The 18,150-nt window shown below is 38.5% G+C and overlaps 1 protein-coding gene across 1 annotated transcript in view; it reads left to right on the top strand.

The window, feature by feature from the left end:
- Window positions 1–17,396, top strand: part of LOC124721394 (zinc finger protein 135-like) — a 101,635-nt gene extending 84,239 nt beyond the window's left edge. Inside the window, exon 6 of the mRNA XM_047246336.1 lies at window positions 13,219–17,396. Within this exon, the coding sequence (XP_047102292.1) occupies window positions 13,219–13,864 (646 nt within the window). The 3' untranslated portion in view covers window positions 13,865–17,396. The remainder of the gene's footprint in view (window positions 1–13,218) is intronic.
- Window positions 17,397–18,150: the final 754 nt, after the last annotated feature.

Below are 18,150 nucleotides of genomic sequence, written 5' to 3'. Positions count from 1 at the left end.
GTTCCTACTAATGTGCAGGCACTGCCCGTCAGATCTAGTCTCACTGATCTGCCCACAGGCCGGGTCTCTTTATGTGTGGTGTAATGCAGTGGATTTTCATGGTTTATCCATGGACCCAGGACTGTGGTATTCCTCAGCAGGCCAGAGACCATGGGCAATGGATTTCAGGAATTGGGACTGTCTCACCGCGAGTATGTTGTACAGTGTGGCGTTTTATAGATATTTTATTTGTTCTAGTACAGTTTGACTCTTCAAAAGTAGTTCATATGTTAGAAAGTATGGATGATAAGAAGACGAAAATTGTGTCGGTCACTAGCAGTGTGTATGCTATGTACTCATATATTTCTCAGAAGAAAACTCACACAATACCTGTAAAATAATAGATACAACACAGTGGGTAATAACAGACAATAACAAACATAGTAGAACCAACATTTTATTGGTGGTTACCTACAGCGATGGTTTACACAATTCTTCCCCACCTTATACATTTTTTTCAAGAGGCCTACTTTTTTCTGAAGTTATTTCTGAACACAGTGAAGATATTTTAAATCTGTCTTGCGACTCCGAGGAAATACATATCTTTTGTCACCAAATGCGTTTCCTTTTACTGAAATAAAATATAAATGGTCTTAATGAAACACATCTGCCATTTGTCTTGCTTTCTCCATCTAAAACCAGTTCATTACAAAAGATGTTGATGTTACTACTTAAGACTTTTGCTCACAGCAGGGCAACCCTGCTAATGATGTTTCAGTGGATCGTCTTTTATTAGACAAAAACTTGTGAGAAATTTCCCATTTGTTTTTTCATACAGTACCCACATATGTTAGTATTCGGTTCAATAATTCATCTGCTAACTCAAAAGATGTAAACCAACTTCCTCCAGTGAAGTTTCTGTTAGTTCCATAAAATGACTTTCTAAGTTTTAGCACATCCTGTGTTGGTACTGTGAGAGGTTAAGCGGTTTTCCAGAGCATATAAATGCATTATGTAAGCAATGTGTTCTCACATCGCAAATACGCTGCATTCTCAGACCATATTTTCCAGGTTACTTTTGATAAACATATTGAATGAGCACCTTCCTCAAAATTTTACCAACATTTCACCAACACACAAATATTTTGAACAAGAAAAGTTCATGCTACCATTGCTAATTAACTTTTCATAAATTTCTCATAGCAGTGCCAGTTAATCTGTAGATTTTTCTTTCTTCTTGTGTACTGATGTCATCAAAGGTAACATTGAAATGTATGAATAAAAATTGTTTATTCCCATTACACTTCAAAAAATCTCTCTACCAGTAAAATCAGTTGTCCATAGCGATTGAACTTCTTCATGATTTGACTAGAGTATTGAAGTAAACAGAAGTAATTCAAGATAAGCTCGTAACCCATAGCAGTCAATGTTTTTATCATAATACAGCCACAATAATGGAGTTACATATTTATCCTAAAGTTTTTTTGTTGGTATGGTGCTCTATAGTCTCAATCATATCATTGGTAAATAATAGTTCCCAACTCTCTACTGGCAACATTTCATTTTTATAATCAGCAGGTCCTTTCAATCCCACACGCTCTTGTACAATATTGTCCTGTCATATACGATGAAGTGGGGCAGATTTACTCCATTTATATCTGTTCTTACCATAAAAATAGTTCCCTGGGCTTTCTTCTTCTTCAGCAGAAGAAGAGCCCTCACTTTGATCAATCTGTGAAAGGTATTCACTATGTATCAAATCATGATCACTAATGTCATCTACTTCTTCTTTTTCTGGGTTATTTCTGTGTATGTCTTCACATTCTGACTCAGCACCTTCTTCTAACAGTTGTAAAGTATCCTCACCACAGAGAAAGTGAGCCATTGTTATAAATATACTGAAATAAAAGTAAATTATCATATTAGCATATTGTAAATAAATGCTGTGTAAAAGCACAGAAACCCTAACAAGGTAAACTGGGTACTTACTGTTAAGACATGGCGCACATCCACCTATCACAAGCCTCCATGGCACACTGAGCACCAACAACAGAAATTATTAACAAAAAATTTCTGGTTTGTGTGTGTGTGGCGGGGGGGGGGGGGGGGGGGGGGTGGGGGGGGGGGGTGTTCAGACTGTGCCCTGTAGTTAGAGGTTAAAGTCTCTACAGATGCATAGTTTGCCATCCACCTCTGTGGCTGAGATGGCAGTTTGGCTGATTACCATGTGGGGAAGCCAGCCAGCATGAAAATTTTATCTGCTCAGGGACTGACTGGGTATCGTGTTGTTGTCGTCATTTCATCATCATCATCATCATCATCATCATCTCTGCGCAAGTAATCGAAGTGGCGTCTAGTAAAAAGGCTTGCACTAAGCAGCTGAACAATTTGAGATGGTATCTCCCACCAGAAATGCCATATGGTCATTTTATTTCATTTTTCACAATTTTCCATTAGATTTGCTAATCAGCACCACATAGATTATCCATTGACGACTATACTAGCCTGTTGAATTATGTTTCTAAGTTGTCACGTGACACTAGTCTGAACTGAGTGTGGAAAAAGGGTAGTTGATTGTGTTTTGTGAGTTTACTTTAGTTATTTGTGTGCTTCATAGTTCTTCCTACTATGTGGAATGAGTCAGTTTTTACAATTAAAATCAAGTTTCTCAGTGAAATATTAGGCATCTTGTTGATGATTTACTCTCAAACACAAGCACTTCCCATACTATACACAACCAGATTTGATTTTAGTTTGTGTTTGAAGTTAATTCTAATATTATTACATTCTTTAAATTACTAGGTAAGTGGTCAGAGATTTTTATATTTCACTCATATCTGTGCCACACTAAGGCTGAGTGATGGATTGTATAAGTAATTTCTCCTTCTAGTACTGAATTTGTGGATATTACTGTTGTTTTCAAACTGTGATTCTTGTAGACAACAAAGTTCATAATGGAGTTAGTGTACTGTTAGTTGGTGTCAGTGTTCCCAACTGTTTAAAGAACTTTCTAGAAGAGTGTGTAGAGTAGACACCCCATATTATCCTTATTACACAGTTCCATACAACAAACACATTTTTCCACAGTGACAAAACCCAGAATATGGTACTCTAATACAGCAGTGAATGAAATCAGGAAAAGTAATTCAATTTTTTGACATTTTCAGCTCCAAAATCTGATATTATGTGTAATCCAAAAATTGGAGAGCTTAGACATTTAAGATGGTTTGTAGTATGCAATTTTCAGCTTGGGCTTTTAACAATGTAAACACCTAAGAACTTAAAACATTCCTTTTCTTTTTTGATGTACCATAGTGCATCGTTTTTAATGGCGTCGTCAGGCATTGTGCAATACAGGATTGTCTTTTTTGTTTTTTCCAAGTTCAGTGACAGTTCATTTGCAGAGAACCAGTAATTAATTTCCAAGAAAATTTACTTTATTTATCACTTTGTGTGTTGAATTCTCTCCATTGACTTGTTTATAATATTTGCATAAGCAGAGAAAAGAACTATGCTGCTGTTTGCCTGTATGATGGCTGATCATTTATATACAACAAGAACAAGAGTGGGCCCACCTACAGTCTCTGTTCTGAAGATGCTGTTTCATTGTTTACCTGGGTTTCTTAATGCAACACTTGCCATTTAAGTTTGGTATAATCTGATTTGTGAAATTAAAAGTAGTGTCTTCTATGGAGAGACCCCTTTGAGATCTAAATGCGGTTTGACTAATTACCTTATTTTTAAAGAGGTATGTTATGGTTCTTGCATACATAATCTTTCCCAGTGCCTTAGATGAGAAGGTAAGTAGTGAGACTGGTTGACAGTTACTAACATCTTTTATTACCTTCCTTGTAAAGGAACCTGACTATAGCATATTTCAGTCTGTCTAGAAATATCCTGTGTGATACTGATGTGTTATATATGTGACAGAATACACTGCATATATCTGAAAAATAGGTTCTTAGTACTTTACTTGAAATATTGTCGATGCTATGAAAGTGTTTGCTTTTGAGGGAGTTGTTGTTGTTGTTGTTGTTGTTGTGGTCTTCAGTCCTGAGACTGGTTTGATGCAGCTCTCCATGCTACTCTATCCTGTGCAAGCTTCTTCATCTCCCAGTACCTACTGCAACCTACATCCTTCTGAATCTGCTTAGTGTATTCATCTCTTGGTCTCCCTCTATGATTTTTATGCTCCACACTGCCCTCCAATACTAAATTGGTGATCCCTCGATGTCTCAGAACATGTCCTACCAACCGATCCCTTCTTTTAGCCAAGTTGTGCCACAAGCTCCTCTTCTCCCCAATCCTATTCAATACCTCCTCATTAGTTATGTGATCTACCCATCTAATCTTCAGCATTCTTCTGTAGCACCACGTTTCAAAACTTTCTATTCTCTTTTTTTCTAAACTATTTATTGTCCACGTTTCACTTCCATACATGGCTACACTCCATACAAATACTTTTAGAAATGACTTCCTGGCACTTAAATCTATACTCCATGTTAACAAATTTTTCTTCTTCAGAAACGCTTTCCTTGCCATTGCCAGTCTACATTTTATATCCTCTCTACTTCGACCATCATCAGTTATTTTGCTCCCCAAATAGCAAAACTCCTTTACTACTTTAAGTGTCTCATTTCCTAATCTAATTCCCTCAGCATCACCCGACTTAATTCGACTACATTCCATTATCCTCGTTTTGCTTTTGTTAATGTTCATCGTATAGCCTCCTTTCAAGACACTGTCCATTCCGTTCAACTGCTCTTCCAATTCCTTTGCTTTCTCTGACAGAATTACAATGTCATCGGCGAACCTCAGAGTTTTTATTTCTTCTCCATGGGTTTTAATACTTACTCCGAATTTTTCTTTTGTTTCCTTTACTGCTTGCTCAATATAGAGATTGAATAACATCGGGGAGAGGCTACAACCCTGTCTCACTCCTTTCCCAACCGCTGCTTCCCTTTCATGCACTTCAACTCTTATAACTGCCATTTGGTTTCTATACAAATTGTAAATATCCTTTCGCTCCCTGTATTTTACCCCTGCCACCTTCAGAATTTGAAAGAGAGTATTCCAGTCAACATTGTCAAAAGCTTTCTCTAAGTCTACAAATGCTAGAAACGTAGGTTTGCCTTTCCTTAATCTAGCTTCTAAGATAAGCCGTAGGGTCAGTATTGCCTCACGTGTTCCAATATTTCTACGGAATCCAAACTGATCTTCCCCAAGGTCGGCTGCTACTAGTTTTTCCATTCGTCTGTAAGGAATTCGCGTTAGTATTTTGCAGCTGTGACTTATTAAACTGATAGTCAGGTAATTTTCACATCTGTCAACACCTGCTTTCTTTGGGATTGGGATTATTATATTCTTCTTGAAGTCTGAGGGTATTTCACCTGTCTCATACATCTTGCTCACCAGATGGTAGAGTTTTGTCAGGACTGGCTCTCCCAAAGCCGTCAGTAGTTCTAATGAATGTTGTCTACTCCGGGGGCCTTGTTTCGACTCAGGTCTTTCAGTGCTCTGTCGAACTCTTCACGCAGTATCGTATCTCCCATTTCATCTTCATCTACATCCTCTTCCATTTCCATAATATTGTCCTCAAGTACATCGCCCTTGTATAGACCCTCTATATACTCCTTCCACCTTTCTGCTTTCCCTTCTTTGCTTAGAACTGGGTTTCCATCTGAGCTCTTGATATTCATACAAGTGGTTCTCTTTTCTCCAAAGGTCTCCTTAATTTTCCTGTAGGCAGTATCTATCTTACCCTAGTGAGATAAGCCTCTACATCCTTACATTTATCCTCTAGCTATCCCTGCTTAGCCATTTTGCACTTTCTGTCGATCTAATTTTTGAGACGTTTGTATTCCTTTTTGCCTGCTTCATTTACTGCATTTTTATATTTTCTCCTTTCATCAATTAAATTCAATATTTCTTCTGTTACCCACGGATTTCTACTAGCCCTCGTCTTTTTACCTACTTAATCCTCTGCTGCCTTCACTACTTCATCCCTCAAAGCTACCCATTCTTCTTCTACTGTATTTCTTTCCCCCATTCCTGCCATTTGTTCCCTTACGCTCTCCCTGAAACTCTGTACAACCTCTGGTTTAGTCAGTTTATCCAGGTCCCATCTCCTGAAATTCCCACCTTTTTGCAGTTTCTTCAGTTTTAATCTACAGGTCATAACCAATAGATTGTGGTCAGAGTCCACATCTGCCCCTGGAAATGTCTTACAATTTAAAACCTGGTTCCTAAATCTCTGTCTTACCATTATATAATCTATCTGATACCTTTTAGTATCTCCAGGGTTCTTCCATGTATACAACCTTCTTTCATGATTCTTGAACCAAGTGTTAGCTATGATTAAGTTATGCTCTGCACAAAATTGTACCAGGCGGCTTCCTCTTTCATTTCTTACCCCCAATCCATATTCACCTACTACGTTTCCTTCTCTCCCCTTTCCTACTACCGAATTCCAATCACCCATGACTATTAAATTTTCATCTCCCTCCACTATCTGAATAATTTCTTTTATTTCATCATACATTTCTTCAATTTCTTCGTCATCTGCAGAGCTAGTTGGCATATAAACTTGTAGTACTGTAGTAGGTGTGGGCTTCATATCTATCTTGGCCACAATAATGCGTTCACTATGCTGTTTGTAGTAGCTTACCCACATTCCTATTTTTTTTATTCATTAATAAATCTACTCGTGTATTACCCCTATTTGACTTTGTATTTATAACCCTGTATTCGCCTGACCAAAAGTCTTGTTCCTCCTGCCACCAAACTTCACTAATTCCCACTATATCTAACTTTAACCTTTCTATTTCCCTTTTTAATTTTCTAACCTACCTGCCCGATTAAGGGACCTGACATTCCACGCTCCGATTCATAGAACGCCAGTTTTCTTTCTCCTGATAACGACGTCCTCTTGAGTAGTCCCCGCCCGGAGATCCGAATGGGGGACTATTTTACCTCCGGAATATTTTACCCAAGAGGACGCCATCATCATGTAATCATACAGTAAAGCTGCATGCCCTCGGGAAAAATTACGGCTGTAGTTTCCCCTTGCTTTCAACCGTTCGCAGTACCAGCACAGCAAGGACATTTTGGTTAGTGTTAAAAGGCCAGATCAGTCAATCATCCAGACTGTTGCCCCTGCAACTACTGAAAAGGCTGCTGCCCCTCTTCAGGAACCACACATTTGTCTAGCCTCTCAACAGATACCCCTCCGTTGTGGTTGCAGCTATCTGTATCGCTGAGGCATGCAAGCCTCCCCACCAATGGCAAGGTCCATGGTTCATGGGGGGAAGTTGATTACATTCTTAATTTCTTTGCAAGAGTGTAGAGTACCTGTGATTCAGCGTTTCTTTTTGTTTTTTTATTTTAAATATCAAAGTCCCCACACTCCTTAATTGATTTCCTGAGTTCTCGCTTAACATACAGATTTAATTTTATTATCTGAATTATTAACTTCAGACATTATACAGTTTTTTTTTAAATTTTTAATCACTTCCCTTAAGACAGCACAGTGTTCCTTGTCATATTAAAAGACAAGCCACATGGTTATTAGCATAAGTGATACTAGGCTCAAAAAGAGAAGCAACGGAGTGGTAGCTTTCGTTACTGTAGCAGTACATCAGAGTAATGGGAATTGGTATAACTTCTCATAAAAAGTGACTTATTTTAAATTTCACCTGTGCTCTTTAGCTTAAGCTCCTATATTTTGTGCATGTTTGTGTATTTCTCGTGCCACCTTTAGTACAGATAGGAACTGTGATTTCTGTGTTCAGGTGAGAGCTGAGTTGGTAACCCTTTGCTCACAGCTCCAAGACACATTGACTTCGGTTGACTTGAGGAGCTTGAGGCTATTACCAGTGGGCATCACAATGGGGGCAACAGAAGTGGGGATCTGAGGAACATCCAGCACATCCCGAGTGTCTTCCAATTGGTCGACTACTGTGGCCGCTCCAGGTGCTGCCTACACTGAGGTTGACCCATCTTGTGTGGTTGAGTGGGAGGCTGTCCCAAGGTGTGGCAGGTAGTGAAAGACTTTTCAGGGTGGAGGGGGGTTGGGGGGGGAGGAGAGGGGGGGCAATCAGAGGGCCTCTGTGGTTTGTCTGACAAGCAGGTTTTGGGTGCAGTCTGTGGCTGACAAAGTCCCTCAGCCAGATGCAGTCACTCACGCCATATGCAGGTGGCGGCTTATGTTGATACTAATGGTGTGTGTCACTTTGAACTGGAAGAGATTCTCTCTGGTTTCGGGCAGCTACCTGATGTAAAGATTGCTTGCAACATGAAGGCAGAGTTCACCATCAGTAGCATCATCAACAGAACCGACTGTGATCCTTTGGTACGGAGCTGAGTGGAGGGTCCGAATCAGAGGCTCAGATGGTTGTGCGACTGTCTAGGCTGCAGATTCCTCGACATGCCGTAAAGTGGTGGGTTTCCACATTCTGCTTAATAGGGTCGATTGCACACAGAAAGCTGCTACACAGTTAGTGGGAGTTAAAAGGGTGCAGGGCAAACCTGGGACGAAGGTAGACCTAGCAACAATCGGTGTTGCAGTTGTTGTTTGTCGTAGCTGTGTTTGGGAAAAACGAGAGCTCCAAGCATTAATAGAAGGCACTGTATCTCACTTTGTTATAGATATGGAAAGCTGACTAAAGCCGGAAATAAGTTCAGCCGAAATTTTTACAAAAGACCTAACCTTTTTCAGAAAAGATGGATGAAATACAGTTGGTGCTGGAGTATTTATTGCTGAGGGAAGTGGTTTACGTTGTAGTGAAATTGAGGTAGATGGTTCCTGTGAGTTAGCATGGGTAGAGGTTATACTTTACACCCAGAATAAGTTAGTCATTGGTTCCGTTTACCAAACTCCCCCCCTCCGCCCCCTGCCCACCTGATGCACTTGATACAGTTGCTGAACAGTTCAGAGAAAACAAGTCTCATTTCAAATAGGTACTGCACTCATACAATTACAGTCAGTGTTGACTTCAATCTACAGTTGCTATCAGGATGAGATTTTCACTCTGCAGCGGAGTATGCGCTGATATGAAACTTCCTGGCAGATTAAAACTGTGTGCCCGACCGAGACTCGAACTCGGGACCTTGGAAGGTAGGAGACGAGATACTGGCAGAAGTAAAGCTCTGAGGACCGGGCGTGAGTCGTGCTTCGGTAGCTGAGATAGTAGAGCACTTGCCCGCGAAAGGCAAAGGTCCCGAGTTCGAGTCTCGGTCGGGCATACAGTTTTAATCTGCCAGGAAGTATTACAGTTGCTATGTTGACAAAAATACGAGGGGTGCCCAGAAAGTAATGCAACAAATTTTTTTCCTCAACAATTCTTTATTGAACATAATGAGCATTACGCACTCGAAAGAATGGTGTTTTATGTACACACACTATTTTGCCACATAAACTCCATCCCGTTGTATGGCCTTCCTTCAGCACGAAACAAGGGTGTGTATGCCCTGTCGGTACCAATCCTTGTCCTGGTGATGGAACCAGTGCTACACTGTGTGAATCACCTCATCATTCTCAAAACGTCTCCCATGAATATCATTCTTTATTGGCGTATGATATCAGCTCGCTGCAACATGTCAGGTGTGACAGCCGTGGATGGTCTCCCCGACTGCTGCAAATTGTGGAGCTCCGCAGAACCACCTTCTGATGATCTCACCCTGCATGCCCAGCGACTAACTGTACATCTGTCAACAGCAGATGCTCCATAGAGTTTGACAAGCATTTGTGAGTAGTCCCCACAATTTCTTTCTCTGCAGTGAAAAATTTAATGACGGCACATTGCTTGTAATGCACATCACCTACAGACGCCACTTTGAAACTATCCTGCAGAAGTGACAGAAATGTGGCGTGCTCACTCAGGAGACTTCAAATAATACAAACGTAAAGTTTCACATTTGTAACATTGTTTTCGGCTGAGAAAAAAAAATTGTACATTACTTTCTGGGCAACTCTTGTACATGTTTAAAGACTGTGGTAGGTATAAAATGTCATCCAAAATAGTACTGAATACTTTCTGTGAAAATTGTTTTCAGCAGTAGTTCAGGAGCTCACTCAAAGTGTAAATAGTTGCGAAAACATACTTGACCTCTTGGCAACAAATAATCTTAAGCAAATAGGGAGCGTCATGACAGATACAGCAGATATGTAAATAAGTGACCACAGCAGATTGCTCAAATTTTAATGGTATATTCTGTTGGTATTTATCTAGAAGTACCATTTTCCCATTTTCAAAAATCTTTATCCATTATTGAGAAACACCTCAAAAACGTGGTTTTTGGGCACCAGAACCAAGCCAGAAATTCCACATGGCTGTGTACAGCAAGTGGCTGAAATTTTTGCGATACATTCCTAAGATCCTGAACTGGAACAGATTTGAAAATTTTCGTGATATCTGTATCTGTTTCTGAGTTACAGAGGTTCAGAGTTACTGTTCTTGTAAATGTAATATATGCGCATAAAAACCAGTGTGAGTGAGGCGAAAACTTAGTTTATTAAGTGATGTATCACACAGAAATATGCTGTTGTGATCAAAAGGGTTCTGAGAATCCCACTTTGCAGTGCTGAAGCACATGCAAAATTTTTGTGCATGTAAAATCCAGTCAGAGGTGTAAAATTAGATTTGTGTTGTTTCAATTTGACATAAGCAAACTGTGAAAATTTTACTGACACACAAAGTTCTTTTCATATGGGTGACATGCCCTGGTGTAGCAGGAAAAAGAAGGAAACCAGCGGAAAATTGCTCCAATCAGAGCACAAAAACAAGTTAATATGCTCCTGTTTGAAAGACATTGAAAAATGGGTACCAGCTGCCTCATTCTATCTCCCTCAGCACCTTTAAAAATTTTGGCATGTCAAATGTTTTTATACACACACACACACACACACACACACACACACACAGAGAGAGAGAGAGAGAGAGAGAGAGAGAGAGAGAGAGAGAGAGAGAGAAGACAGTGGCAGGGGGAAATAGATGGAAAAGTAATAAATACTGGATGATAGTAGACAGTGGTTGTGGTGTAGAAAGAGCAAAGGAGACAGTGGTAACATGAGAGAAATAGTGGGACGCAGTGGCAGTGGAACACAGTGACAGAACAGTACTAGGAAAAGAGTGAAAGAAACATTGCCAATGGGCACAGAGAAATAATGACAATGAGTTGGGCTGAATGAATGGGTGAGAATGGGCAAGTGGGAGTTGATGAGTATGAGTGACTTATGATTGATTGACTAGTGGATGTGAGCAAGTTACAGTTAGGGGAGCTTGTGGGAGTCAGGTGAGTTGAATGTTAAAAAGAATGTATGTTTTCATGCCGAAAGTTTTGGGAAAATTTTTAAAGATGCTGAGGAAGGTCTCTATCCCACTACTGTCTCCGCTCCCTCTCCCTCCCCCCTCCCCCCCCCCCCCTCTCCCCCTCTCAGCATAAAAAGTGTGAATTTTTTTGGATTCCAAACTTTTAAGGTGCTGAGGAAGGTAGAATGAGGCATCTGGTACCCATTTTTCAGTCATAGGCTTTTAAAAAGGAGCATATTTGCCTTTCATGTTTTTCATGAGCTCTGATAGGAGCATTTTTCCACTGGCTATTATATCCTCCTTGAAGTCTGAAGGTGTCTTCCCTGTCTCGTATATCTTGCATATCAAGTAAAATAGTTTTCTCATGGGTAGTTCTTTCAAAAATCTCAATAGTTCTAAGTGTGTGTCATTTACCCCATTTGCCTCATTTCAACATAGAATTTTCAATGATAAGTCAAATTTTTCCATAGTATTTTATCTCCCATGTCACCTTCATCTACTTTCCATATTATTGGCTTCAAGTTTGTGCCTTTTGCATAGTCCTTTCATACATACTTCCCACCTTTCAAGTTTTTCTCCTTTGCTTAGTACTAACTTGCCATCTGAGTTCGCGATATCTGTACAGTTGTTTCTGTTTTGTCCGAAGGTTTGCCTTAACTCTTCAGTAAGTGGCATCTATCTTTCACAACCACAATTGCTTCTACAGTATTTCTTCTTCTTTGCCATTTTGTATGTCTTATCTGTTTTGTGTTTTAGACATCTATACTACCTTTTTCCTACTTATTTCACACTAATTTTTCTGCTGACGGAGGAATTAGTGTAATGTGTTTCTTAAAACTTTTGTATCTGATCTTTTTCCCTAAATTGTTAGAAGGAAGATTTTAATGTTTTTCCAGAGTAGCTGCTGTTTACTATTTTCTGCTCACAGTCCATCCATAGCAGCTTTCTTTTACATATAGACATTTTATGTGCATAGTGCTTGCTCTGTACTCTTTTTAATAGCATGCTTTTTAATTTTTCTGTGTTGTATATAATATGGTTTCAGTTCTTAATTGCAATTGGTTTATGAATTAAAGGAGTTTTGTCTTCCTGATAAACAGTGTTCTAATACCATGGCAATTCTTCTTTACACCACTTTACACCCTCACTTTTCCTAATGGAAAACTCTATTCAGTATGCAGTTCAGTAATGTGTAAGAACAACTTAAATTTCATGTCCAGAGTATTACATCATAAGCATCTTCCCTCATTTATTCCTGTAAATATCATTAAATTCTTGAATTCAAATTTCAGCTATTATGAAGTTGGTGCTTGAGACTCTTCACATACACTCATTTGTTATAATAATCATTGAATTGGTGCAGCATTTCATTGCTCATTTCATTGTACATTTCTCTTCTATCGTTTCTTATTTCCTATGTGCCTTTCCCTTCTTGCAAGGATCGTGATAAGATCAAGATTTAATTTCTGTTCATTTTTCCTTCTGCTTGTGTGTACTTCTACATTCCTTGGGTTGCTTCTGTTCAACAACTGGATAGACAGGCAACTTTCTGTCACATCACATAATATTAAACAAAATAAATGAAAATTTAGTCAAAATAATGACCTTAGCATGGCACTGAAGGCCTTATAAGAAGCTGGTTGATTGAAGTAGTTGTTTGGGTTATTGGTAAAAACTGAAGAAATTCTATTTGTGAAGATGATGGACCATTAATGGTTTTATTTCCTTGGTTTAATATATATTGTTATCCCATTCATAAATCTTGGTTAATTCTAAATTCTATGTATGTGCACTGATGGGTGGTTCTGATGAGTAATTAGTGTTTCATTGTTCCTTGTATTACAGTTTAATGCTTTACCACACTTTCTTTGTTGCAGGTATTTATATTTCACATATGATGTGTGTTATTGTATAAATTTGTTGTCTTCAGACCCGTTCGCACTGCAACCAGAAGATTGAGGAGTCACACTCGTAGCAGAAGATTCCAACATGAGAGAAATGGCCTGGGTTTTAGTGATGAAGCAGATGTTCATGACGTTCATTCCAGTATTACAAGATTCAGTTCCATTACTGACCTACAACATGATGTGTCAGTACTTCACATAAAGAGGAAGAGGAGCCATAGTGCTGATTCTAGTGACTTTCCAGCATCATTTTCTGATAGTAGTCCACATGCCACAGATCCAAGCACTGATGAAGAATTGCCAACGTGTGCAACATGTGGAAAATGTTTTCGCAAGAAGTATGCTCTTGTAAAACATGTCTTCACACATGTTCCAAATGTTAGTAAGCCACTGTATGTCTGTAAAGATTGTGGAAAGGTAATTCCCACAGCATCAGTTTTGAGAAAACACAGACGTATCCATCTTAATGAACTTCCCAATTCATACAGCAGTAGCAGACGATCAGTTTCATCTCTTCAGACCAGAAAATATGAAGAGGGGCCACTAGCTGAACGCACATATCGGTGTCCGTACTGCTTCCGTTCATTCAATCAGTTTGACTACTTTAGAAGACATCTCAATGTTCATTCTGGGAGGCACTTCGGCAGACACATCTATAGGTTACGCAACTGAGTAATTTTGCCAGTGTTGTCATTCCTATAGCTTCTAGGAATTTTTTGATGAGCTCAGGGAAATAGTGTGATGAAGTTTATAGAGTTGTTTCTTACCACTCATCATTTACAGCGTGTCACCTAAAACGGTTGCAGAATGAAAAAGTGATTATGGGTCCACAAATGATAAATATGCCAACACATTTATAAGACAATGATTACTAAAACAAGTTACTCCTTAAACAAACATTATTCCACTTTCAGTAGTTGTTGGGACACAGATAGATGAATAGAATAATAAACTTGGTTCAGTAACAAATGACAGGAGAAAGTGGTATTATTTGATGGTGCCTGATTGGTAGCAGAAGAAATGGAAAAACTAAAGGAAGCTGAAAGTCTCCATAGTATTTAGTTCCTGAATCTCATGGTTTCAGTCACTACTTGAGAGTGACTACACCATTTTGTGTTGTATGGACTGATGATGAGATAACCTTGGAAATATGATGTGTGGTAGTAGTTTGTGTAAGAAAAATACAGCGAGTTAGGTTTGTTAGATTGTAAGAAGTAAATATAGTATCAGATGCCAATAGGCATCTAAAGTGAGCAGTCCTGCGTTATATAATTGGGAGAAGCAGGATGGTACATTGCTTGCCTCTGTTCTCCCACAGTTTTATTAATTTGATATATTTTGTGTTACTCTGAAATATCAATATTACTTTTGTACAGTTAATTAGTTATTTGTGAAAAGAATGATTTTTTAATGAATTACTTGTAAACATGTTGTAGACTTATGTTTTATGTTTTTTTGAATATTTATTATACCCAGAAAATGGCCTCCTTTTGTAATATTTCTCATCTAACATAAATGACGATAAAATTTGTGTGTGTGTGTGCGCATACATTTATAAATTCTTTATGGTATTTGATCTAAATGAATTTATAATTTAAATTTTACTTGCCTTTATTTTCTGTATGTTTAATGTTTTGTTCTGTAATGCACTTCAAAATGTGCAAAAAGAACGAAGTTTGCTCAATAAAAAAACTTTGTGTGTGTGTGTGTGTGTGTGTGTGTGTGTGTGTGTGTGTGTGTGATATTTTCCCTTCAAACTTTGATTAATGTAGAACAGTTGTTAGATTTGTTATTCCTAGAGACCGGAAAAATTTGCATTTTGCGATAAATAGATGCGAATTCTGCCTCGAAATGCGAAATTTCTTAATAGGCGCTGTTTCATAGCGAATTATATCCAAATTAGTTATTTATTAGAGATAGTTTGAAATAGCTTATTTTCTGCTTACAATGTCGAAAATGTAAGCAGTTACTGGCATTGTACATCATCTGGTGAACCCCAGCTTGGAAAGATAATGTATACAAGAACCTACTTGCAAAATATAGTGTACGAATGCATCAATGTGCTCAGTGGTTTGGTGCCATGCCAATGTAGTCAAGACTGGTATTTTCAAGATAAACGTCACATAGTGCATCGTAGTACTCAGCCATGGGACCTAGCATTTTATAAGAAAGAAATGCATATATTTGTTTGTTTGTTTAAGCTCAAAAGATAGTACGCTGCAGACAGTTTTAATGTGGCAAATTAGGTGGCAGATGTTTTGAACTGTAGTTGCATCGAATACCGCTAGAGGTCAGGCCTGAACAACATTGTTAACAAACTTCAACAAGCAGTTGTGCGGTAGTCGTCACCAAATGCTTTGTGTTGTACATTGCTCATTGTTTTCTTTTCTTCATTTAAAATAAGTGAAGTGACTAATCCTGGTTCTTCACGGATTTCGATTACAACTTCAATACCACCAGAAGAGATCGGCGGCCCCTGTGACAATGTGTCAGTTCTGCTGTAGAATGCTACCCATCGAAATGAAGGTGCGGTTTGTTGGGCCCCACGACTCCTTCCCCTGTGGCGGTCAAAATTCTAATCTGTTCACACTAGTGGTCCTCTGCAATTATTACCTATAGCGCCCGCCCTCTGTGCTATAGCGATTGTAGAAAATAAAAATCTGTAACGTTTTTTGATGGCGTCGAAATTCTTCCCCAGCTTGAAATTGAGTTGCCATATGTTCGGGTCTACTTCTACGGTAAGTGCCATGTCAGTTCTATCTGTGTCATTGGGTCAAGCATGGGTCATACAGCTATGAATGTCCACGAAAGGTCGAAGTTAAGTAGTCTGTGGATTTTTTAAGCCTCAAATTGGGTGGGAAGGACAAATAATGTCCAGAAACACCTTATATCAGTCACACATTCACTTAAACAGCAGGAAAATGCTGCTGCTTTTCAACAGAACAATCATTTCTGAAAGCTCTAATGCAGCTGCTGGCCGGAGTGGCCGAGTGGTTCTAGGTTCTACAGTCGAAACCACGCAACCGCTATGGTCACAGGTTCGAATCCTGCCTCGAGCATGGATGTGTGTGATGTCCTTATGTTAGTTTGAGGTTTAAGTAGTTCTAAGTTCTAGTGGACTGATGACCTCAGAAGTTAAGACCCGTAGTGCTCACAGCCATTTGAACCATCTAATGCAGGCAAACAAAGGCCAATTTGGAAGAAAATAGTGTTGAAGTTTTTGCAAAAGCAAACATTCCACTCAAAAAAGAACCAAATCAGTACATTTTTTAACAGTCAGTTTCAAATAACTAATAATTTGTTTGTCATCACTCGTGTTGCGTGACAACCTTTCAAGTCTTTTCATCTAATCATTTACAAACAAAGAAAATAGATGAGAATTTTGACAAAAATAGATGCAAATTTTGCCAAAATAGATGCTATGTTTTCCGGTCCCTAGATTCCTAAAGACTTTTTTATTTCATGACTTTACCATATGTATGACTGTCAGTAATATTGTTCCTTTAAGTGTGTTCGTGTATTTAATAGCGAATTAGCATTCCAGCTTTGTTAAATTGTAAGTTTAAGTGGTATATTTTACTTATTGACATCCTTCTTAAAGCTTTGTAGTTCTGTGATAATGGAGTCATATTAAAACAGGTAGTCTACCATCAATTATTTATTGTTATTTTATGGAAAAAGCAGAAAATAGGCTAACTGAAACCTACCTCAGTACTATGACTTTTGGAGTCCTTTTATATTCTGTCCTTATACACACTCTGTCATGAGACGTTAGTCACCATTAAGAGCTTATTGTATGGTGCCACTGATATTCTTAGTTTATTTATGGGCTCTTTTAATGCATCTGTTTAAGTTCCCCTGTACTTTCATTCAAGTCTCTGGGAGGTCAGGTTCAATACTGCTACCACCGGCGTGTATTTGAACTTACGACTGTTGTCAAATTTTGCACAAATGCCAAGCACGTGAAATTAGGCAGTTACTCGAGAAGTGTTATGTTAGATGTTTGATAGTTAGGGCAGATTATGGGATGGGAATGCAGTCAGGTAGAAGGTCCACTGATAAAAGCCACACTTATCTGTACTATTAACTATTTATTTACATTCTTCATTTAAATTAAAATGTCATTATTATTAATTGAGATAATATTAATTTAATGCCAATATCTATGTACTAAAATGTTTAATGAAGTAACGAGTTATTACAACAGTGCTCTGATTTTTTTACGTCTGGTTCAAAACTAGATCAGATTAGGTCTTATATTTTTCTATGCATGATATGATCAGTTTCATCTTGTCTTCATGGTATTTTTCTGATTGTTGCATACTTATACAGTCATGTGTGATTTCTGCTGTTTGCAATGTGGTTGATTCCATATGGAGTGTTTTGGTGCTCGTGTCTGTTGGATGATTGCTAATGACAGTTGTGTGTACAGTGGTACTGTTCCTCTCTCCAGCAGGACTAATTAATGAGATTCCATGTTTTTGTGGTATGGGAGGATTGTGTAGTGGTAATCAACACACACCTGTCAGAAAACGTGGTATAGCTCTTTTGTTAGTAGCTGCACACAAGACGTCTTTTTTAAAGTTTCAGTTTGTTTCATTAAGTTTGTAAGACTATAATAGAAGGTAAACAATTATGTTGCCTTCCTTGCCCATTTCCTCCATACTTTCTAATACCCCTGTCAGTTCAGTGAATAATGGTGCCACATACCTTCATTGATGAGGTGTAGTTCCCCATTCACACACCAGGGATCAAACCAATCAATTATTATTGAATTGGTTATTAGCTAATCAGAACTTGTGTGTGTTTGCAATGATTCATTTGTGTGATGCAACTGCAGAGATGTCGCCTTAGATTCATAATGAAAGTGACTATTTTATGTGTAGCTACAAAAAATAAACAGGTTTAACACAACAAAGTCCTATTCCTCACATTTCAAGGGTGTTTGCATATGATGG

This window comes from Schistocerca piceifrons, chromosome X (genome assembly GCF_021461385.2).
Source record: "Schistocerca piceifrons isolate TAMUIC-IGC-003096 chromosome X, iqSchPice1.1, whole genome shotgun sequence".
Taxonomy (NCBI): Eukaryota; Metazoa; Arthropoda; class Insecta; order Orthoptera; family Acrididae; genus Schistocerca; species Schistocerca piceifrons.
Note: the sequence above shows the minus strand (reverse complement) of the source record. Positions and strands in the feature narration are given on the sequence as shown.